The sequence below is a fragment of the Athene noctua genome, chromosome 2 (genome assembly GCF_965140245.1).
Source record: "Athene noctua chromosome 2, bAthNoc1.hap1.1, whole genome shotgun sequence".
NCBI classification, from domain to species: Eukaryota; Metazoa; Chordata; class Aves; order Strigiformes; family Strigidae; genus Athene; species Athene noctua.
In genome coordinates, this window is record NC_134038.1 from 148,423,901 (window position 1) to 148,449,385 (window position 25,485).

The window sequence follows — 25,485 nt, forward strand, 5'->3', positions numbered from 1 at the left end:
ATATATCATAATCTAGTTACAAGGAATAACTACATTGAAAAATCTTGGGTAGTACTGTAGGGAATATAGGGAAAGCAGCCCCTCTGATCATACTCAGGTAGTTGCTGTTTGTGTTTAGCTGATGGCCTGATGTGCAAAACTTGAAAGGAGACCTGTCAAGAACCTATGCTTCGTACCTGGAAGCAACATTGGTTTGTATCATCACCTTCAAATGTCCAGGCCTGGATTTAAATATATTCGAGGCAACACTGTTTCACACAGAATTAATTAATTTAATCTGGAAGCTGTACAGCCGTTAACAGGGTTCCTTTTTTTTTCCCCCTGTGTGTGTGTGTATAGTGATTACATGAAAGAGTCCCTTTAATACGTATTTTAGCAGCATTTGCTTTCTTTGTTCAACAGTAGTGCTATTCCCAAGGCTGCTGCTCCTGCAGCAGGTAATAGCTGAATATGGCAGCAGAGTTTTGATAGAAATACGAGGAACTGTAGGAGAAACTTAAAAATGGAGACACAAGAGTGTTGCAGGCAGGAATTAAGCATTGAGGGCCAGGAGAACAGACAAGAAAACCTCCAACAAAAGGAAAGCATCTGCAATGTGTCTTTAGTACACTTCAACTGATAAAATCAGCCTTGGTTGTCTCCAACTGGAGACAGCCACTGTAGGGCAGACTCTGACAAGGATCATGTGAGGGGAGGGTAAGTCTGTGGTTGGATGCCTGTTGCTACTGCTGTAGATTAGAAAGCATAAACAAATAAAAAACTGTCCTTTACAGGCTCAGAGCACAACTGTGATATGTGTTGGGGAGGATGGTGCTTTTATTCAATCCTTAGAGGGGGGGAAAAAACCCACCAAAAATGACAGCATCTGAATTGATTTGATTTTAATTTAATTTCTAAGCCATGATGTACCTTGGTACCAGTAAATCACATGCTGTTTCAAAGAGCTAGCATGTGTATAGGCACATACAAAACTATTTTTAAAATATTATTGTAGCTGAAGGCCTTGGAAATTAAGAAGCATCAGAATTGATGTTTGCCCTGGCAGTGTTGGTTTGGTATTGGATTGTGTGCGGATGCTGGAATCCAGTCAAAACCTGCGTGATCACATTATTTTTTATCGAGAAACTTCTGTCACAGTCATTGCACAGGAGAGTGTTTCTGGGAGTGACTGGGACATTGTGCACACAGCGTTGGAAGAAGACATGTCCTGAGTAAGGAAAGGGACTATTCGCAGAGAAAGGATGGTCTCCTGGCTAATTGCTTCTCTGGAAAATTTTATTTTCTGCTTGCACCACAGTGTTCCTATGGGATGCTAGATAAGGCAAGTAAGCCTTATGTTTCAGTGTGCTCACTTTTCTCCTTGCTTTCTGGATCCCCAGCTTGGGTCTGAGATGCCAAAGAAATTATTATTTGCAGTTGTAGCTGGAGTCAGTAGGAGCTATGTTCTGAAGAGGCAAAATGCAGTGCCGTATTAAGTGCTGTGGGGAAAAAAAGAGCGTTCCAGTGGAATTTGGCAAGAATTTTTACCTTAATTTTAGTGTACTGTCTGTAAAATCGGGATACCATACTTCCTTATCTCACAGAGATGTGTTTAATAGTTTACTAGTGACCTGTGACATAATTCAGGTAACAAAGTACTCTTAAAGAACCCAAGTAGACACAAAGCTCCAAGATAGGATCAAGTCTGCAGGCCACATAAATAAGCAAGGAGAAAGCAAAATAGTGGAAGGCATTAGTTCTGAAGAAGGCTCTCCCTTCTGTTGCTGCATGCAGGTGGTGTTGTGGAGAAGGGGAAAGTACGTGGACAGGTAATTACAGACTGTGCCATAATGAATATTTAACTAATGATAGAATTAAGATGTGTGAAGAACTTATTTCCAGCAGTGTTGCATACTTAATTGAAAGTATCTCAACATATGTTTGTGCCTGTCTCTCTTGTCTACTCTTCTGTCTCTTTGTCCCAAGTCCTAATTTTCTAACTTCTTCAGTTGTGGGGTTTGGGTTTTTTGTCCTTTCATTCCTTCAAGCCTTCTCCCCAGCAGCTCAGAGCAACTTGCTGAAGGCCTGCTTTGCATTATCTTCATCCAGTCTTCTTCAAACTTAACACAGATAATCAACATAGAAGATGCAGCTCCTACTGTAAAAATCTGGCAAAATGGGGTCTTAGGAGAGGAGGAGTGAGGCAACTGAAAGAACAGGCTCTACTCAGTATGAGACATCCATTTTTAATGATTTCATAATGTTGTAGGCAGACAAAACTATGAAAAATACTGTAGTATTTTAGAACAATACTAGAAATACTGATAGCGATAACAGTGATTTAGGGGGTTATTGGTGAATATTGTGACATATTTGGTTCTTGCATTCTGGAAGGGGCTTTCTTTTAAATAAACATGCTGTTGGCTGAGCCATAAGCATAGAGCAGGTTGGACAGACTTGGGTTTTGTCAGACCTGCTACAGTCTTCTGATGACCTCAATGAATGATTTTTAGAAAACGGCTGAAAAGTTCTTCGATAGAAGTAGTTCAGGATGCATGGAAAAGCAGGATCTCTATTGGGATTTCTGATTGATATTTTGAAGCCTTGCTGTGTGCGTAAGCCATGGTCATTGAACTGTGCCATAGTTACATGTTATTTACTACTGTGTATTGCCAGTTGACCTCCAAGATGAAAATATTTCTCCTTCCCTGTGGTGTTACTAAGATATAGCATAGTATAAATGAATACATTATTAGCCTTCTCTTTCTTCTCCTAATGCACAGGAATTTGGCTAATGGCAAAGTCTGGGTGCCAGATAAAATTCATATTGGACAGAAAAACAGTTGTCATTGGGAAACTACTATATTTAGTTTTGGAAAACCACAATCCTTATTTTACTCTTTTGAGTAGATTCTTGCATTAATGGGACTGAACTTTGAAAGGCAGTGTGTAAGAGGAAAGAAAGGATCTACTTGAAGAGATGGCTCCTCTTGTGGTGTGTTTTCTGTTTGAATTATGACCTCTGTCTGCAAATGTATAAAACCAGTTTTGAACATACGGCACAGGCCTACAGAACTATAACTGAATGATGAGACTTAGCAAGAGTGGAATAATGATAAACAACATATTATGTTACTAGTTAGGTCTTCATTGTTCCGTTTGGTATATTTAAAGAATTTTCCCTGTTTGTCTTGTCAGCAAAAAGGGGAGGAAACTTAGCCAGGAGAATAAGGTTTCCAAACATTTTGTTCAAACTTGGGGTTTCTTTCTAGACTTTGGCAATCATGAAACACGACCAGACACTTGTACAAAGAATTGACAGTCTCTTTATGCAGTAACAGAGACCTATCTAGCAAATGTTTGCCTAGAGTAAGCAAGTCAAGATAATGTGTTAAAAGGTGAGATGGGGTCTCTTAGAAAGTGTTTTACCAGGTCAGGTTAAAATTAAATGGAGTACACAGCAATAAATGAGATGGAATTCTCTAAGGTTGGTTAGATCTAATTTTCACTTTCTTATTAGCTGAACAATGGAATGCTAGATTCAGAAAACACAGGGAAAAATAAAACAATATAGCAATCCAACCCACCCCATAATACGTCTGAAGTAATTTTCACTTAAAAAAATTAGGTTTATTTCAACATGCCTCTTCAGTTTAGGTCTTGGTTTAAAAAAAATAAAGGTGGAGAAATGCATTTTAAAAGGACGCTTAATTTGACTTGTGGTGGTGGTTGTTTCTGTAAGATTACATAGACAATGTACACAAACAAGATGACCCTGAGAAGAGATGCACATAGAGGCCAGATGTGTTGATGGGAGTGAAATCAGATTAAGATCTAACATACACAAATAATATTGTTATGAAGAGAAGCTTAAAATGATGGATGCTATTAAAACCTGTTGTAGATTTCCCTTTGACTTCAGTCATCCCAACATATCCGCACTTGAAATGAGAAGAATGTAAAAGCCTGCCTACTGTGAAGGCTGTATGCGCTAATTGGCCCTTATATTGGTTGCCAGACTCTTCAAGATCAGCAGCTCCTTTCCGATAGTCATTTCCTCTCCACTTGTTAGCATTGCTGAAGGGGCGGCTCTGTTGTTCCTTCCCTTCAGTGCTGAAGAAAAGCATATGCCCAAAAACTTTCCTCACTTGTTTCTTTTGCCAACTCCATGGATTAGTCTAATAAAAGAGATCACCTCCCTTAAGACCTTTCCTCTCCAGTACCCCTGGTGCGGAGTACTTACTGTCAAATTAGACTGAGATTAGGAGGAGCCTAATTAACGCTTTTTACCTTTTTTGTGTTGACCTACTGTGCTAAAATTGACTTTGGGAAAATGAAAGGCACAGTTAACCCACTTGTTACTGAGATTCCCCCCCAAATTCTTACAAAGCACTGTTGTACTACCAGTTTGTTTACCTGTTTCATATGCGCAGTTTGTTTGGCTTGAACAGAGTTGGTGATAGATGATAAAAGAGGAAGCTGTGCAGATCCATTCCTCAGACATGCCCTTTTATAACCCAAATGTCTAATTTACATATTTCTTTAGAGCTCCCTGTAGTCATGTGTCCCACAGTACAAGGAGATATCCTATTTCATGATGAAGCATTGGTCATTTTGTTATAGCCACATCACCGTAACCTCATGTTACTATTAAATCCTAGATGTCCAAACAGCTCGACATCACAAATGTCAACCTAAACATGCTTCTTCAGTCCAACAAATGAGTGTGCCCTGTAGCTTTCCTGCCTTATCGCTGGGTTATCAAACAACATATACCTTCTCCTGTATCAAAGGCAAATCACTGTGCAGGCTGTGTTCTTCCTTTTCCCTTTGTGTGAACTGGAAAGCTCCCAGCTAGTGATGTCTTTCAGTGGCCTAATTCCTTTCTGCTTTCTTGGTTTTATTTGCTAAGACCTGTAATATTGTTGGTAGTAGGAGATTACATTACATGCCTCTGTGTGCAAGCTCATGATAGTGGGACGAGTTTTTAATGTGTGTGGATTTCAGCATTTTGATATAGCAGTAGTTGGTAGCTTGAACAAAAGGGTACCTGCAAAATACAACTTTTGGAGTAAATTTCTTTTTTTTTAGTTCCCTAAAGAATTTATCCTCTTTCATTTGAATTGTCCTTCCTTGATTTGAAACTAGTAATATCATGCTTTGGGGGAAAAAGGTACTAAATATCTCTGCACACAGACTTTTTAAACAAAAGGCCACCATATCACTATACAGGCTTATGGCTTTCCCTTCCCCACTCAGTGGGAAAACAGGAACTTCTGAGCAGGAGGTAAATAGCTGAAATACTCAACAAAGAGTACTTGAACAAAGACTGGGTAACACCTCTTTATTATATCTGCACTGTTGTCATTCTAGGGTAGAAAATACTGGGCAGAAGAAAGCTGTGATCCAAATCTGCGGAAAGAGAAAGGGGAAAAGGTGTGGAAGTTAGCTAAGTAAATATAATTTAGTTGGTTGTGTATATTGGGGTGGTATAATACAAACAGAACTACAGGAAAAGGCTTGTTTTTTTCAGAAGAACCATTTGGGTGGGAAGGGAGCCTGCAGCCAGTGCAGAGCATGCCCTCAGCCTGTAACCCCTCAACTTCTTGGCTTTTTTACCTTGCCTAGAGCTCTCCTCCTTATAACTTTGATTTGATGTGTGTGCTGCATCGCTTGTGGCTAATAAATTGCAGGTCAGATGCAGATAGCCTTCAACAAAGTCAGTTGTTGCATTTTTTGATATTGGTACTGCCTGTCAGGTCAGGTCATGGTCGCCTCCACTGAACCAGCAGCTGACCCACTCACAGTTCCCGTTGCCTTAAACCACGATGAACTGTCACTCTGAAGGCTGCCAAGGTGTCTGCCCTCTAGTAATCTGCCTTACTTATCTGCCAGTGGTTGATGGTGTAGTAGCCTTGTCCTCTCTTCTCACAATTTAGTCTATGCCTATGCATGAGACCATGCCCTGAGACAGAGCCAGCGTCCTGATCTGCTGACTCAGGTTCTGTAATACAGGGGATAGCAGGAGGTTGGATGGGATGAAGAGCAAGAAGTGCTTATATTTTAGATCAATATTTTGATCTCATGCTGAGGAGATTTGCCTGAATTTTAGGACAAAATTCTAGCCTGTGCTAGGATTGTGGTACACTTTGCTAGATATGTTTGGGGGTTGTACCAGATTTCAGTCTAACAACATGCTTCTCTCCCAGAGGAAGGTGCTATGCCTGCAGAGGAGCTAGAAGGTGAATGCTTGAGGAATACCTTTCCACTATGAGGTGTAACAGCTCTAAACACTTACCTTTCAGGCATGGGAGATCCACTAATCCATAGTAATTGTGTAGTTTGCAGCAGTTCTGACATCTGTGAACTGTATTGGAAAATCAGATTTAGAGAAAGAAATGGAATTGACTGTGCTTGAAACCCCAAACTCTATTACCTGTATTGTGGGGACAGTGAAGCGTTAAGTGCATGCAGTTAAGAGCAGCAGCTAAGAAGGACTTGTTCCTGCTTGTTTCCTGATTTTTCTGTGTTTATGTATTACAGGAGCCGAATACATGAGTTCTGATTTCAGGCTGGTATCTCTTAAATGCAGACAGCTAAAAAGGTCTCCATACCTCGCTGTTCACTGCAGTTCACAACTTAGCATATGGTGATACCCCAGACAAGTGATTTGTTTACTTCAGGTACACTGGGCAGTTGAGTACGGTAATTCAGGAGCAGCTTTGTATGCAGTCACCCTTGCAGGGCAGCAACCTCTGGCAGAAAACCAGAGCAGATATCAGAGGGACATTAAATCATTTCTGCTCACGTACTTAAATCTGAATAAGCCAATGTCTTCAGGCCCTGAAAATTGTTTTTTTCTTGATTGGGGACTTTTTTTTTTCCTTGTACTAGAAAGCTGACATTTGTAGCCAGTTGTTCTGTTCTTTGTTTACACAAGGCCCATTGAAACAGTTGGAGAACATTATACCCTGCTTCACACACAGGCATATATACTTAATTTATGACTTCGGTAGTTTGAATTTCAAGTGTCAGGTATCCCATGGAGCTTTTTACTTTGTTCTCTTATGCTGCATGCACCACTTGAGTATTTATTATGGAGAGCAGACAGGCTGTGGGAGGTCTTTCAGGCTTGTGGGCTTTTTTTCTTCAGAACCTTAAAAAAGTTATGGAGCACAGTAAAAAGGACTTGTCTAAAAGCATGACTGATCTGCAGCATCTTTTTACATGTTTGTCCAATTAATTTTTTTCCTTTGGCATCAATATTTTCATTTGTGTATCTTCATCTTAAAGTTGCTTTTGTAGCCTAAACTTCTCTGCAAACATTAATTGTGGGACAGTGGTAACAACTCTTAAACAGATCTCTATTGAAAACTTAATTCTGGATTTGCTCTGGTTTTGTTTCCTTCAAAGTAAACTCTTTCTGCTACTACAATGAAAAGAAAAAAGATAAAGAAAAAAAGGAGGGGGGAAAAAAAAGAGCATGGCTTGTTGTCAGAAGCAATGTTAGTATTGGTGATTACCTCCTTGTTCAGTTGTGTCTTGTCAACAATTTTAAATATGGCTCTTAGTACCAAGTTATCTTTGATATATCGATGACAGATGGAGATTTCAGAAAAGGACATGCCTGGAAACTGACTTCAGACATATTCAGATGAGAAGTGGAGCTGAGGTTTTTCAACAATGAGAGTAGTAGGCACTATGGCAGCTTATTTAGAGACAAGATGAATCTTATCATTGCAATGTCTATACCAAGTCATCATCTCTTTCCAAAAAGCATGTTACAGGTTGAAATCTTTTTATCATTGCCCACATGGCCATAATGGTCCTTTCTGACTGTGAAGTCTGTGAGCACAAATGCCTCCAGAAAAGCATATGCAAATGTTAAATATTTATAGGCATGCTGTTCTATGTTGTTAATGCAAAAGATATTCAGAAAGAAGCAATTTTGCCAGAGAAGGAAAAAGATTTTTCTATGAGGTACTTCTACAATGTGTGGATCAGTCTTTGTAAAATCCTTAATCCTTACCTAAAAACATGAGTAACAACAGTTCCTGGGGTTGGACTTCCGTATTTGAGACTCAGTAAAGAAATAGAAAAGAGGTACAATACGCATCTAAATAGGCAGACAACAACAGATCTGGATGCAGACTTATTTTCTCCTGTCTTTTGTTTGCCAGGTAAGAGGAACTGTTTCAACTTTTGGTGACTAGAGGATTTTGTCTCACAGAAAAAAAAAAAAAAATTGTTGTACAAAACCAATTTCTGTGGTGTTCAGCTGGAAATTAAAAGATACTTCTAAGCATTTAATTTTTTTTTTTTGAATGAGCAGTTAACTTTTTCCTCATGTTTAAATGGATGTGGAATGCAGCAATAGGCTTTCTTAGCAGATGCTCTTTTTGATTTTTCCATTGCATCATATCTAGCTTTATGACTCTATATCTTAAATACAGGGCAAAACAAAAGTTATTCCCCCCAAAGTAATAAGCTTTCTATTTTAATGTAATAGTTAAGATTTGTGAAACAATGCTGTATGTCAGCTAATTATAGGCATCTCTATTTACATGGCCTAACAGGAAGGTGAAGATGTAAAAATAGCAACAAAGAGCCAGTGATATTATTAATAAAGCAGCTGTATACAGCATTGTTCTCTTGAAGAACATAGACACCACTTAAACAAAATGGACTACATAAATAATCAGTCATAATTCATAAGTAACCATTGTTAGGAATTCTCTTTCAAAAATAGCTCACATTATTAATGGCAGAATGACTTTCTTTGTGAGTGTGTGTGTATTTTATGCAGACACATGCACCAAATGTTAAACGTAACTTGCACAAATCATTGCCATTTATTGAGAAGCTGGTATTTTTCTACCCTCAGAAACTATCCCTTTAGGGAAGATGGGAAAAAGGAAGATAGAGTGCTCTAAAACCTCTGCCAAAGGAAGAGATTGTGTGTAAATAGAAGAGGCAAGATCAAGGTAGAAGAACTCTTTTCACTCATGAGTTTATTAGAACAAAAGAGCAAGCCCTTCCTACTGTTGTGTTCCATTAAGAAACAATAGTAGTTGTAGTAATAAAAATAATAACAGCCACATTGGGGAGGATGAATTCAGACAAATATGACCCTGTATCTTTTGAACTCCAGAATCTACTGAGCTTTTTCACTTTAAATAATATTAAAAAGAGATTACTGACAGAGTACTGAAGCTAATAGTCTTTTCCCCCAATTTTTCTGTGCAACAGAAGTAATTTTCTCACAATGTATTTCCCAAAAGTATGAAAACAAGCATGTATTCAGTGTATGCAGCAGGTTAAACTTGCGTAGTCACAGTTTTTATGTTAGCTTTATAAAGGAGAAACTATTCAAAGCACAAGGGCTATACCGTAGTCTTAACCTCCAGAAATATGTCTCTACTACTTGACTTGAAATCCTGTGGCCCTTCTCAGAAAAACTTCCATATGTTTGTGAACCAGGTACTGCATTTGCAGAAACAAAAAGTAGTATGTTAAGCTTGTCATCTGCCCCACGAAAAAAATGCCTCCCCTAAACTCTAAACTGAGAGGGGGCACACCCTATTGCAACAATTCAACTGCAGCTGCATTCCTGAAACTCTTTCTTTCTTGAAAAGAGATATGAAATTCATCATCATTTGAAATTCTTGCTAAATGTGAGGAATCTTCTCCTTTTGTCCAATTCTTGTCTTCAAATCTCATTTCATAAAGCCGCCAGTATGGGGTGTGTTTTGGTGGGTTTGTTTTGGTTTATTTTAAATAGAAATTGCTACAAAGAGAGCTGCAAACCCTCTTCAGTCCTTCCACCAAGTAGTTGATGTTCCCTATTAATACCAGCTCTCAAAACTGCACATTATTTTATAGTATGAAGGTCTTCTAAAATTGACATCATATGGCATTGTATGAATTTGATGACAGGACTTGTCACAAATCAACTCAATGAATTACCCCCACGTCTCATGTGGGTCATATAGGATGTATTTTCACTTCTCTACTGTTTGTATGGGGACAGGACTGCTTAGAGGACCCACTTGTGAATGTTACTTCTTGAAGAAATCAGCCACAACGTAGAGCTCCAAAATGTGAACGTTAAATACAAAAGCATTTAACCTTGTAGTTTCACCTATCTTGATGATTTATAACCAGGCTTTTGAAAAGAAAACATGATTGGAGTGTGGAATTTATTTGTTAGTTTTAAATCTGAAGGTGTTCGCACTGCATCTTCAGGTTTTTCCTAAAAAAACCCCACCTCTAGAGGCTGAACAAAAGCAAACAATAGGAAACAAAGAAATTTGTGTCCTGTGCCATGTGTGTGTCTCTGTGTGACTGTTTTGCTTTGTAATTGTCTGCTTTAAAATTCATACTTGAAAGCAGCAGTAAGTGAAAATTTTCTCGGAAAGTAACTGAAAAGGCAGATTATTTTGTGTTTGGATCTAATATACTATTACTTTACATTTTCCTTTCTCTGCTGCTGAAGAGCAAAGCAAAGCATAGTAGCATACTCCAGTGAGTAATTTCTAGCGCCATGATACTGCGGTGTTTGCTGTAGCAGTACCATTTCTCCAACTCTGTCAGGAAACTGTGGAGACAGTGAATTTGAAATCGACGGCATTGCTGCACAATAGCAAGGTATTTCATTTGGGGAAATGCTAGGTGGTGGGAGTAATCCCTCCCACAGCCAGACCTTGCTGAAGTGGAAGGAAAAGGGAGCAGTGGCAGGATTCCATTTATTCACATCCCTCATGATTGCTAGATAAGAGGCCAGGCCATCTCCTTCTTGTGTTGAGGTCACGTTTGGAGATTAAGCACTGTGCAGGTCATTGCCTTCAACTGTTTTACCGGATGCCCTTCCGGAAAGGTGAGTAAGTGCTTTTTAGGACAGGCTGTTTGTCTTCACTGGCGTTTTGCACCACCCCTCTTTATTTTTACATTAAACTGTGGCCCTGATGGAGCCGCTGATAGCAGTAACCAGTGCACTCCCGGTCAGCTGCAGCAGCTCTGAGGCTGGTTGCAGGTTTTTCTTCCGACTGACCTGGGACGAGGCCATGGCCTTGTATTCTGTGTAAATGTACTTTTGTCAGATAATAGAACATTATGGGCAAAGATGAGGCTGTGTCGTCTGCTGTGGCTATGCAGATAACATAATGGGTTAGCACTGTGTTAGTGAGGGTGCAGAAGTTAATATATGCACAGTGCACAGTAACCTATATAAATGTCTCCGTGTGTGCAGATCCTCAGGCAAAACATAAACGTTAAATTAGAATTTGCAGGCATCAGTAAACAGTAGTGTATTCCTGAATGCAGCCCTCAAACCTTCAAGTATTTAATGTGGAAAGTGCCCTGGGACAAGGACCAATCTTTATGCTTTGTACACATTTTAATGACCTGTTAATGATCAACCAATGCTCTGCCAAGAAGATAGATTTTATGATGATATAATTCAAGCCAGTTTCTTCACCATTGCTTGAGATTATTCCTCATAACTCTACTTCAGAAACAAACGGTATATTGATGGGGCATGCAGTCATCCTATCCTATTCTGTTAACACTTGCAGCTTCCAGTATTTGGTTGCTAGGGTCTCCTGCAGGAAAGTAAGGCAAATTAAAACATAATGGATCTGGTCAGTGGTCCAGCACTGAGTCTCTGATGATGACTGATACTGAAAACTAGGGAGAATTGTAAGAAGGAGCACATAGGGCAAGATTCTTCTCTGCTATAGTTTTCTAGCTTCTAACTGCACATTTAAGTATTTCCAGAGCTAAAGGTTGCATCTTGGCTATCATGTATAGATATTATATACAGACAGGGCTGACCTGTCCTCCAGGAGTGTGTATGATCTTTCCTGTGGTAATGAATTCTGTAATTTGCTTATGTATTGTTTTTTTCTTCTTGATTTTCTTTTTTTTTTAAATACCACTTCCCTCTGTTTTTCTACTTTCTGCCTGATAATTTAGCTTCATGCTTCTTGTGTTTTGCGTCCTAAGCCAGTCCTTGTTCCCTTCTTTGACACCTGCCATTCTGCAGACTTCTGTCATATCCTGCAGTCTTCAACAGAAAATTGGTCTCATCTTTTTTCCAACTTTAACTTTATTTTCTTGCAGGAGCCATTCTTTGTGCCTTGCATAATCCAACTGAATAATTTTAGAAATGGGAGAGAAATGATCACAAAACATACTCAATGTGTGGGTAGACCACTGATTTATAAAGCACTGTGATATCTTCTTTTTGGTGGAGTTTTTGTTATTTTATTCCTTTCCTAACAGCTTCTAATCTTCTGTTGTGAGGTTTTTAGTCACATTGAACAAAATTTACAACCCAAGCACAGTCTTATTTCTTGTTTAACTTCTGAATATCCACTACCCTACCTCTAGTTATTTTTTTCAGACAAAACTTCCTGAGAAACTGTAAGAAATAAACTCTTTTGTAGTGATTTTACGATTTTGATGAGACATGGGACAGTGTGTTTTTCAGAAAACATCTCTTGCTTTTTTAGTTTAAGCTACCTCCTTTTGGTCTGTGTTACTGGTGGTAGCTTTGGTCTTGCACATTCCATGCATATTTCTCAGGTGAAGCAACGTTTGAGCGTTGTAATATCTTGCTGGGATGGACACAGAATGGTTTCCTTACTCTCTCCCACCCCTGAGTTATTTTTCTCAGCTGCCAGTTGCAGTGAGCTGGAGCACTGTATCACAGAAGATTCCTCGTGCATGTGTTGCAGTGTGGTCAGTGGAGTGAACAGTGGAGGATAGAGGAGGAGTACCTTTGTGATTTGCTCGCTTTAGCAGGTGGTAGACTCATTAAGGTAACATGAAATTGGGGTATGCTGCTGCATTTTGCTCAGGTACTGTTGTCTTTACACCTAGGTAGCACTGCAGTATTGCAGTACCCGTTCTGTGTAGAAAAATAAGTTTTCCGTTTGCATGCCAGCTACTAACTACCTCCTCTCTGCTCTTCCCAATGAGACTTAGAGTTTCTTGGGCACTCCTGCAAACTCGGCCTCTCAGTGTGAATCCTTTTGCAAGTGCAAGCCGATACCCTTCTTTATGCATGCCACTGCCAGTTCAGTACCTCCTCACTGCATGGCTGATCTGAATAATGAGTGACACGGTCTGAACATCAGGACACTAGCCCTTCTGTAGTGGCTTGGGTGTGGGGAGGTCCCTATTTTGGTTTGTTTTTTTTTTAGATGAAGGTACTCTTGAACTCTTTTCTGGGGGATTGGCATAGGTGTAGAGCTCCGTTAGGCACTGGAGGTTTGTCAGCTGTTGAAGGGCTCAGTCTGAATTTTCACTGGGAAATAGCATGCTCCCTAGTGGCTGAAATGCCTGCCGGTGAGGCCTTGGCTCGTTTCAGTCCTGGGTCAGGAAGTTTTTCTGTGTGGTTTGTAATAGGATTTGGACTAAACTCTTGAATAAGAGAGTTCAGTCTTTAGTGAAGACTTACTTCTAGAGCTTACATTGGCGCATGCTGCTTCCAGTAGTTTTCTTGCTTAGGAAATCTATCCTGAAAAGCAACTCTGTGGAGGAGTTCTCTCAAGTGATGGTTAGTACTGCCAGTATTTTGAGCCCTTGGATTTGGTCTGTAGTGAGGAGGGCTTCCTGGTGCTGCCACGGAACCGGAGCCTGACAGAAAGTTTGAAGACTTGTGGGAAGATTCAACAGTGAAACTGGTTGCTTGAAAATAATTTTAAAAGTATTCAGATGATTTTTAGAAATTCTCTGAAAGTAGAAGAGACTGAATTTTGCAGCCTTATTACAGATATAAATGTTTTCAAAGATGGGAGGGACTTAAGATCTGTAGCTGCTACTCAGTTTGACACTATGAGTTGTACTGTATAAATGATAAAATACTTCATTGGTATGTCAATTATGACCACTGGAGTGTTTCTGCAAGCACTGTGAATTTTAAAAATTCTACTAGGAAGGCAAATCCCTGAAAAGTCTCAGCAAAACCACTAGCCTTTTATTTGGTGTACAACCTTCAAAAACATGCAGAATTCAAAGGAATTTTCTTCCTTTGTGTGTATGTAGAGCCCGAGTTCTCTTCTGCAGGACTATCTCAACCGAAGACAGTCTGGGTGAATCAGAAAGCTTTCTTCCACCAAGGAGCTATTAGCAAAATAAATGCTTCCAACTGCAGATGACAGCAAATGCTTATGGAAGAAAAGTGTTGTACAGTGTTGTCAGTAATGAGGGGGACGGTAGTGATTGGCTGATGTCAACTTCTTGTAATGTTTTATTATTCTCTTGAGAAAGAGTAGCAGTAGGCAAGGGCAATGTATTGTTTAGATTATTACACAGTACATTAATTTCAGACACTTAAGTAAGGATCTTATATCTCTAAAAAATATAGCTGAAAGATGTTTTTGAATTTCCTCGTCTTTGCATCTTTACTCAGAAGTCTTACTTAAGTTTGAATCCTTCTAGTTTTAAAAGCTAAGTTTTAAAACATGTTTATCACCTTTTCTCTGACTGCAGCACAGACAAGTATTTTACATTTTGTATTTCAGTGTGGATTGATATTTGACTGATTTATCCAGTACGTGTAGGCTTTCACATTATTTCTTAGACATTTTTCCTCCATGGACATTAAAATACAATTTTCTAAATAGTGGGGAAGTGTGTGTGGGTTTTCTGGAGGGTTTTTTTTGTTTTGGTTGGTTTTGGTGGGACTTGTTCTGTTTAATTTATTTATTTATTTATTTATTAAGTAAAACAAGTGATCCTTATTTCCAGTAGTTTGTGGATAAGCCTACATTTGATATTGCTCTTGTAGCCAGTATGGAAGTTGAACCTATCCAAGTTGATTCATGCATACTCTCTTAACTTAGCATAACCCTTGTGAAAGATTTCTCTCTCTATATGTCGCTTCTTTCGAGCGTTCCCCTTCAACGGTTTGGCACTGTATGCAAATCGCCCCTTTGATGTTTCTGCTGGGCACCCGAAGCCTGCGCAAGTGCCCCCTTCTACAGCGTTTTTCTAAAAAAAGCGATGATTGTGCTCACTCTAGTGGTAGAAGGCGGAATTGTTGTATGTCACTTCATAGGTCGTGTATGAGAGCACCAAACCTCAGATTTAAAGAATATCTTTAAGTGCAGTGCAAACATTTACTGCGTTTAGCCATAGCTGGAAGAAAAAAAAAATCATCCTGTATCTGTCAAATCTAAGACAGTTAAATCTGCCTGTTCTTACGACTGACTTGTCTTGGGTATGTCTTCAGGAACAATAGAAGAGGAATGTCCTTTTTTCCCCTCTTTTTTTTTTTTAATTCCCCGATATTTTGATTCACAGTATAAGATCCTTGTGTGACCCATGTCATGATAGGTTTGGAAGAAGGTTTCTTAATCTTACCAAATTCTTAAAAACACCCAAGGGGTGATTGACTAATTGGCATCAAGTAAGAGGAGCCCCTATAGTACTGAACCGCTGGTCTGGCTGCTCTTGGGGATCCTTGCCTAACCCCTTAGTGCCTGATGGAAAGCATCTCCAACCTTGTCTTAACAAGGGCCATGAAAGGTGAGATGATAAACTACGGAGCAGGCATGAGAAATGCTTGTGTTCTCCCTGCCCACAGAAGACTCCCTGGGGTGGCTTTTTTTGCTTGCAGAGAGTAGCCAAGGGAAGAAGAGGGTGGAGGTTGAGACATTGATAGGCTGCTTGTGCTGCTGCTGAGGTAGCTCCTACCTCATGATTTAGTACGGAAATAATGGTGTGCAATAATTTAGAATGGCCTCTCTCTCTCTCCTAGTTGTAAATCTTCTTTCTTGGGAAGGAGAGGCAAGATGTCTTGCTTTCTACTTGCTGGATTCTGTCCATGTTTAGGTGGTTTGAATACAGGAGACAACTGTTGCTGTAAATGCACAGCTCTTCTAGTTTCTTTCTACTGTCATTTCCATCTGTGCCAGTAGCAACTCTGTGTAAATCGTACAATACTTACTCATACAGAGAACTGAAATCCAAGGAAACATCTCTAGGATAAAAAAATAGGAGAAGCTTCAGGCAAACATGCCAAATAGCGGGAATTTTTAAAATTTCATTAAACTCCGTGAGCCTTGGGTTTTTCTCCCTGTCGGTTCTGCCACAATGACACTTCTTTTTCCTTTGAAAGGAATGCATAAACATTTTTAAGTGTGATGCTGAGTTACCCAGTCAAGATGAATAGTGCAGAATTTGTAACTTCAGCATCACTGGAGAGGAGTCACTACATCATAGGCTTTTTAAGTACAGTTTGAAAGTACGAATTCAGTTCTTCAATTTTTAAGACGCTTCAAAAACCAAAAATGGATACATGGATTACAGCTCACACCTGCTTTCATACCTGCTGACTTGTAGGAGCAACATGAGACAAGATGTGTCTCATCTACTAGGTAACAAAGCCTTTTTTTTTTTTTTTTCCTTAAGTCAGATACAGTTGAAGTTCTGGGCACTGCAGAAAAATTATGGCACTTATTTAAGGGTTTGAATATGCAATTAAGTATCTAATCTTGAACCTGCACACTCAATAATATTGGACTTTGCTACAAAGTTATTTCCTTTTTATGGTATCTGCCAACTGCTGAAGTATGCATTAGTACATTTGGCATATTAATGCATTCTAGTGATGGAGGTACCTGATCAAGCAGCAGCCAAATGGTCAGAAAATAGATGTCCAAGGTGAAATCAGAGACTGCAGTAAACAAGGAAAAACTGCTTGCCTTTATCATATACTGACAAGTGAAATCCTAGTCTACCATTTGACTTGAAAAACTGGACACAGTTGGTGGAGGAGTCCTTTATAGTCTTAAGACCCAACATTCCCTGTCATTGACTACCACATGCATTATTTTCTTTGGTCTTTTTGATGCTTTTTCCTCCCTTTCTCAGTCATTTTTGACAGGATTGTAGCGTGTTCCTGTAATTCTCAATAAGCATATTCTGACTTGCTCATAAATTAAAATCAAATACTTAGCTATTGCTAATACAGATTAGCATACCTGGTTATAACGAGATCCAGGCTTTTCCCAGTTACTGAGTGGAGCTTCCTCCCTTGTCTTTCAGCTGCTCTGAAGCAGTGAAGGTAGCTGTGTGCTGTCTGTGCATGCTGAATTACTGTGGGCACTCCCCAGGTATTGTGGTTGCTGGTCTTTGCTTTACGGTATCGCATACCTATCACTCACTTGCCAGATTCTGTACACTAGATGCTCATTGAGATGTCATTTGAATATAGTCCATTTATTCCCAGTGGGCAGGTTTGTTATCATATCAGCAGGAAAAGCATCATTCTCGGCTCCAGCAGATGCACAAGTGTCATCCAGTTTGTACTGATCTGTTGAACAGCGAACATGTAATGTAAGGGACAGTCAGAATATTACAAGATAGGCTTTTAACACCACAGAAGCTATCTCAGTATTTAACATGCTGAGAAGACAAGCTATTCACAAAAGACTTGTCTAGATGCCTATGTTCCTTTGACTCCTTAGGGATTTTGTAGATGCTGACGGCCAGTGTGAACTTTAAATCAATTTATTGCATATGTTTACATATGCAATAAAACCATTTGCCATATCATTTAACTACACGGAGAGTGAATTGTTGACCATGAGCTGATCTGACCTTTTCAGGTCTAATCAAGAAATCCGAAATACTATTTCAGCCTGTCAGCCCCAGTAATATGCAGTAAGAGTATCTGGATCTAACTGAAAATGTCAGATGTGCTCTAATATGCAACCCGTCAAAATTACGATGCATATGAACCAAGAACTGGTTAAGAATATAAATCTGTAACATCCAGGGTGCATCTCAATTGCTTAGATAAATTGTTCTGCCATTTGTACAAGCTAGCTAAAAACAGGCATTAAAAGCAGTTCTTTGGAATACATGTGAGATGTACAGCCACTTAAATATTAAAGTGATCCTGAAAGAGGGGTGATAATACCAGGTTAGAATATTACTGGACAAAACAATGATCAGTGAGAATACCAGCACTCTAATTAACGTCTTGCTAGCTTTGTTGTGTGGTAATGTAAGACCAGTGGTCTCATGTAACCTCAACATTTTTAATTTTAGTAATTTGCTGCTTGTGAAGTTTTTACTCTTTCCAGAAATAATCCATTATATAAGCTGAGGTGTCCTTATCAATCTTATTTGTGTTGAATTTAGTGTTAAGCATTTTTCATAGTCTTGTGCTTTTTATAAAAATGTCTATTTCTGTTTTTAAAAGCTTTCTAAAAACCAGCACTGTTGTCAGTAGGTTATGGTGTTTGATGATGTTCAGTTTCTTTGTTTTCTTTGTCTCATCTTCGAAGTTTCTCTTCTTGGTATTTTACTAGATGTTCAGATCTAGGATACATGTCTTTAATAATTATTTATCAAACGTAAGACTAATTATTCGTTGGTATAATTTCTGGATGATGAAGTTAAATTTGGATTAAAGTGGATGGGCACAATGAAAAGCAACTTTACATCCTAAGAAAATAGTATTTTCTTAGCTAAACATTCTATCAAGATTGTTTAATCTTAGAGCAGTTGTTAGACTAAAATTGAGTTTGTTTTTAATCTAATTTCGAGTAGTTCATGCAATTTGAGACATTATTAACTGAACTTCTACCATTAGTAAAATGTTGTTGGAACTAGAATTAAAGTGAAGTATGGGAAGCACTGCTGAACCGATAACTTTGCATTAAAGAATAGTGCATATTTTAAACTGCCCAGTTAATGCTATTCAAACTGTTCTTGTGAGGCAATGCTGCCCTCCCCTGGTATGCTGCGGAAAATAGGAATTTATCCCAGTCCAGCTAAATTCTAGGGCTTGCTGTTAAAGAGAAATTGCTGAATTGGTGAAAACTGTGGAAAAAAATGCTCTTAAAAAGACTATTATGTGCCTTCTTTATTACAAGACACACACATAATGTGTAACAACATTTGTGCAGTGCTTTTTATATATGCACGGTGCAGATGTGGATGAATGTACGAATAACATACAGGAATATATGGTGAATGCACAAGACAACAAATTGAGGGCTCAGTTAAGTTTGGGTGGCAATTTGGAGGATGAATTAACAACAAACAGATACCAGCTAGCTGCTGGAAGTCAGCAGAATCAATTACAATAAACTTTTGTTTAACAGTATAGTTTTGTCTTGTATATAATCTTTAGAGATTTATTATTGGTGTTTACATGTTCTGCAACAGAAAAGTAAATGGGACCACGGTCAACAATTGGTTAGGAATAGGATTAGCTCTTGTGCAAATGAGGCTGTAGCAATACCATCGTTTCCTGTCAGGGGCTATGGATTACAAAGACACCATGTAGGCTCAGATAGTCCCTCCACTGCACATTCCTGAGAGTTGAGGAAGGTAATCCAAGGAAATATAATTGCATGGTCTATTCTTAATATATTTTTTCAGACATCTGTTATTAACTACTGCTGGAGACAGAATATTGGGGTAAAAGGTTCTTTAGATTTGTTTTCTTTGTTTGTCTCATCTTCGAAGTTTCTCTTCTTGGTATTTTACTAGATATTCAGATCTAGTATTCTGGCTATGGCTGGTGTCTGTTAAATAATGTGTTGCTGTTTGCTTTAATTTTGTCTTCCTTCCATTTCTCACTGCTAGGCAGTTTCACCAGCATCCAAATAGCAGAGAGAGATGAGCCTTGTTTCAAATACAAGAATTTTAGTTTCTACATCTGACTCCAGTAAAGTGTCTGTGGTGGGGTTTGAGTTTGTTTGTAAGGTGTAAAATGTCCCTTCCTTTTTACAATTAAGACTTTTCTAATTGCTGGACAACTTGCAAATTACTGCTCTTTTTCCTGAGGAATATGACTTGACTTCTGTTTTGTTTGCTCCTCATCCCTCTTGCTGCACTGGAGATCACCTAACGCTAGAGAAAACTGGAGACAGTATGTTAAAATATCTGGTTCATGTATTTTTTTCATATCTTAAATGTGAACAGATTGCCAGACTCCGGATCAGAGGGGGTTTTTTTTCCCCCAGACTAGTTTGCTAGAGGACTTCTGCTTGAGCGTGAGTTCTTGTCTGCTACTTAGGGTCAGGTCACTTGGGAGATGTTTTAATAACTACGCAATATAATGACATTCCCAACCTCACCAACTCTGGTCCAGCAGCATGAACAGTGGTGGTGGCTGTTGATATTTTACTACTACCTTTTATAATAAGGTCCTAGGAGTTGTTTTGTGCCTATGGTGTCTGCCAGTCCACAGGACAGGCGTGGACCATTTTGAACTAGACTCCAACTACTCAGTTACCTGTGACTGGTAGATGGGACCTGATGATCCCAGCGGTCCTTTACAAGCTTCTCTTTCTAAAGTGACTTTGCTGACTGCAAAATAGTAGTATTTACCTTCATGCACATAAGCTAGTAGGCTATATAGTAAGCAATCCTTTTGAGGGCTAGCTGTAAAACCACTGCAAGTATGGCTTCACAATAGTTAAAGGTGACCTAAATCAACACTGAGATGCCTTGTTCTGTCTTTTCCTTTGTGACACCCTGCCACAACAAAACCAGTTTTATATGTGTGGGGCTTTTTTTGTTGTTTGTTTTTTTTGGGGGGGTGGGGTGTTAGATTAGTGTTCTGTCAGTGTAGCATCCTAACTCAGGTCATCAGATGTTTATATAAATGGCAGCGGTGACATTCCTTGACCTAGAAAAAAAAATGTATGTGGGTAACAGTTTTCTTTCTTCATAATTTTTGCAGGTATTGGGGCTGCTGGTGTGGACCCTGATTGCTGGAACAGAATACTTTCTATATCCAGCCTTTGGCTGGGTGATGTTTGTGGCTGTGTTTTACTGGGTTCTCACCGTCTTCTTTCTGATCATCTACATGACAATGACCTACACCAGGATCCCCCAGGTGCCATGGACCACAGTGGTAAATACATCCATTCTTTATTGTTTCAGGTCTGCTGAACTATGAAGAGAATAAAATATTGATACATTCTATGGGTGTAGTTAACCAACTGTACTTGTGCTTGTTGCAGACTTTTGCCTAATTACTCTGTGCCTGTGTACCTGCAGTGTTTAACCTTCATACCACCCAGACATTTTTAAAACACTTTTCCTATGATGTTTCACCATTTTTTTCAGCAGTTGATGTAGTGACTTGTTTTTTAATAATGTGTGTGCAACTGATATGTACACACAGTGACCTCTTTTTTCCCCCTGTAGTGATTACATCCCACGAAGAATATATCTGTTGCTGTCTCTGAGCTAACAGACCTGGCCATATCGCTTAAACAGCAGAAATCCCTACTTGAATCAACACCATGAGTTGGAAGTGGGACCCTGGCTCTTAAAACATGAGTCTTCCTCTGCTAAAGTAAAAGCTAAGGTGGTTCAGAGGCAGCAAGTCTGACAAGCCATATATGGCCTACTGTGAAAATGGTGCTGAAAATTAGTGTTATTTATATGTAAAATACATGCCATGTAATCCTTTGCTTTTAGCTCAAGACTTAATGCAAATCAGATAAACAGCTAATGTAATTACAGAAAAATTCACAGGCACTTAAAATTCAGATCCAGTTTTTGTTGTTTGAACAAGCCTAGCTAGCTGTACCTCTCAACAGTATATTTTAACACCATTTTCATAACAGGCTGGTGTTCAGGATAATAGATCCTAAAATTCATTGTCATCTCAGCCAACTGGCTATTTGTGACCCATCCAAGAATTATGATAAATTTCAGCTTTGCATTTGTCTGATACATGAGATACTGATTTGTTGGGGTTTTTTAGCAGCTAAAGATTATTGACTAGAGTTCTGTTATTTTTATGATAAAATACATTTGACTTCTGTGTTGCAAACAGCTTCTTATCAGCTATATTGTGTACGTGACTAAAACTGAATACTTTTATTTTTGTCTTCACCTTTGCTGCTGTAATAAATAGCTAGCTATAGCAATTACTAATAAGAACAACTAGGATTATGTTCAGATAGCTTCCCTGGTTTTGGGTTTCATGACCAGCAATTACCATTAAGGCTATAACACTGCTATAGAAATGTTGGATTATTTCAATTACAGCAGTAATGTGTCTGGGTACATTTAAAGGTGTGGATTTTTTAATTTTCCCATTGCATTAGATGTAAGTAAAGTACATTCAAAGGGAAAGCATCTTTGTATTCATTTGGATACAGCTTTAGTCATTACCCCTCTTTCATCAGTTTAACGCTATTATCAGACAACAGCTGCATATAAATGAGTTGCCCCTGATCTATGTGGTAGACAAGCTGGAGTACTTGATTTGTTTCTACTTCATACTGAGTATATTTCTTGCTCTGAGTTCCAAACATACTGTAGAGAAGATCACATAAATGTAGGTCCAAAAGATAGTCGTCTTTTATAGTTAAAGGGTAATATGAAGAAAAAATAAATGCAAAATAAATAAAAGATGCTTGCATTCCAGCCTGTTTTGCCCTGAGGTATTAAAAGAGCTGTTGGGAGCAGCTTTTGAATTGGACCTCTGCCGCTCCGGGCTGACCAAGAGGAATGTTGGGTCTCTTTTCAGAGAGATGTTGTTAATGTCTTCATTCAAAAGAGCACGACACACACCTTTTTGAGCGAGTGAGTTTGTCCACCTTCCCCCTATTCTCTGAAGTATCCTGAATTTCAGTCCTGACTAGTTATTGCTCTGCTTCCTTAGACAACACTTAGCTCAAACTGTGCCTATTGTATGCAGTATCCAAAATTACATCTGGACTTCTCTGTCATAAATTCACTTTTTGCAGGTTAAGCACATTACCAAATTGCTTAAGATGCAGTTACTTTTACTGCAAATTAACCCAAAGGACGTGCTTCAAAACTGTCTCTCCTTAATAGTGAAAGTTAGCTAAAACAATCAATGGAAGCTTTTAAAATCTGGTAAATTTGAATTTAAGAAGCAGATGGTAATTTAGCATGAACCATTTGGTTTGAGTAATATATTGGCAGTAAAGGCCCAATCAGCTTGCATTGCATTCCATCTTCCCCAACAGTGTTATTTCCCAGAGCAGCACTTCTAAAAATTATGTGCTTTTTTCTTTTCTACATGACAAGATATTGCAGGGATTTGTAGCTTTCCAGGGTAATTGAGTCTTTTTGGAAGGGAAATCTAAAAATAACAACAAACACTGTAGGCAATCAAATTTAGAGTTTGTAAATCAGTGCTTTACAGAAGTTCACCTGAACCTGCCAATTGTTGGCATATTATCTTCAAATTGACAGTTTGATATTTTATAACTGTAATGCCCAGATAAGAGAGGCAAGATTTGTGAATAGAGATAATACCTTTTATTAGATCAGCTGATATAGATGAGATAAACCCCACTCATTTATAAGCGTGTGAATCAGCCCTTAAGTGCCAGGCCTTGGACTCCATCTGAGTGCTGAGGCACTGCCCATGGTTCCCTGCGGAAAGGTGGCTAAGGGGCTTTTTTCCAAATGCCCTGAAGTTGCAAGGACTTAGGAGCCACAGGAGGACGTGCAATGCCCTTCAGCCTACTCTGAAAACTGTAGGGAGGCTTTTTGCATGGGAAGTCTCATATAGGGAGTGGTGACCCTGAAGACTGACATGTTGACAGATGACAGCACAGCATGCTGCTCTCTGGAGGGGCCTGCAGTTGAGAAAGCATGTGTTTGGGAAATGGCTTCTCTTCAGAACACTTTGAACCCTGTGTGTCACAGGAGTGTGCAGCAGACTCCACCGTGTCTGAAGTAAACTCTGCCAGAACCGAATGTCCTGGAGATAGATGTGAGGAGCTTCCATACTAACCATTTCAAGCTGTTGATCCATGCTTCAGTGCACTGAGGGAATTGCTGATGTGGATACAGCTGTTGTTGCTGCCTTCTGAACTTCTCTTCTTGTGCTGCAGCTCTTTTTTTTAGATTCTGCAAGAGTTGGTGACTAGTGAATTCAGTAATGAATAATTGACATATATTCCTAGCATCCACTGAGTCACACCATGGAAATTAATAAGTCAGAACTGCACCAGTATAGCAACATTTAGAGACAAATGGGGCAATAGAGTTAGGGTTATGGTATTTGTGTGACACTCTGGAGTGCAAATGTGGGGCCAGAAGCTGAAGGGAGCAGATCACGTGCAGCATCAGGATCTGGCCTAAGCTGAGTTATCAATTCTTGCAGTTGTAACTAGGTGCAAAGCCTGTCACGGGTATTCCACTTAAACATGGCACCAGTAAACTAAAAGTATAGTTTATGGCCAAATCCATATGCCTTAGACAAGTAGCAGGGTAGAGGTTTGAGGGATTTATTCTTTTTAAATAAGAATGAACTTTCTATAGCCATGACCAAGTAGTGAGTAAGTAAAGGACAAAGTATTAAAATTATGTACTTAAAAAAAAGAAAAAAATCCCTCATACCTTTGTATCTGTCTTTCATCTTCTTAGACTTCCATTCTCTCTTCCTTTCCTGTTCTCTCTCACATGCATAACCCAAGCAAATGCCTTTGTTTGTTCTCTATGGCATTATGAGACATCAAGGTTATCTGCTTTGCTTCTTTCTTAGTAATGAATGTAGGTACCCTGAGATATTAACTCTGCTCCTTGAAAGAGAAAAAGCAGCATCTGCCATGGATGGGTTTTGATGACCCATGTAGTCCATTCAGACTGTTTTCCTCCTTGGTTTTATCAGTTTCTTTCTCCTTTCAAAAACGGGCAGAAGGGAAACGTACTGAAAGGTGAAAGAATACAACTGAAAAGATTACACCTTCTTTATCTCCTTCAGAAGTGGAGAAAACAAAGTTTTGGAAGGTTTATAGACATTGTTCACATGCCATGAGTTACTGATTCCTGCAGTGTATCTTTGTGTAGATTACAAATGTAATCAAATTGCAGTTTTGTTTTGTTTTTTCATGTTGTGTTGTATTCTTACTGCCTAACACTTGGATTGTGATATCCAAGCTATGTCCTTATTTTCACGTATGGAAAATCACAGCACACCAGCTTTAAGACTTTTCTGGATTTAATGTGATGGAGAGAACAGTTTGTCCAACACGTGCTTTAATGTTTATGGATCTTCAAAATAAGCAGTTAAATTTTAATCTTGCAGACAGAAGCTTGGAAGAAGGTAAAAATAGTTAAGAATCACATTGTGTACATTATATTTCAGAGGAGAGTTTTGTAGCATTGGAATAGAAAATGGTAACAAATGCATGTGCATGTTAATTATTTGTTTGGTTTTTCAACAGGGTTTGTGTTTTAATGGCAGTGCCTTCGTTTTGTACCTCATTGCTGCTATTGTAGATGCATCTTCAGTTACCAAAGAACTGGACAGTCACAATTACAACAGCTGGGCAGCTTCTTCAGTGAGTTATTTTTTTGTTTAAATCAGTTCTGTGTCCAAAAAAGTTATGTCAAGCGAAGGCTTGCTGGAAGTGTGGGTTGAAATGCATGCATTCTAGATTTTGAAAATCTGCAGACATCTGCATACAAAACCTACAGGTAGCTGTAATATGGCTCATAGTTTCTCAAAGTGACTAGAAATTCCAACAGGAGATG

General features: G+C 38.9%; 1 protein-coding gene across 2 annotated transcripts in view; it reads left to right on the plus strand.

Moving 5' to 3' along the window:
- The window catches only part of CMTM8 (CKLF like MARVEL transmembrane domain containing 8), a 35,354-nt gene that overhangs the window by 6,955 nt on the left and 2,914 nt on the right, over positions 1-25,485 (plus strand). Inside the window, exons 2-3 of one of the 2 annotated variants that reach the window (XM_074900586.1) lie at positions 20,693-20,866; positions 25,176-25,292. In XM_074900586.1, the coding sequence (XP_074756687.1) occupies positions 20,693-20,866; positions 25,176-25,292 (291 nt within the window). The remainder of the gene's footprint in view (positions 1-20,692; positions 20,867-25,175; positions 25,293-25,485) is intronic. The other variant, XM_074900587.1, reaches the window with a different exon arrangement.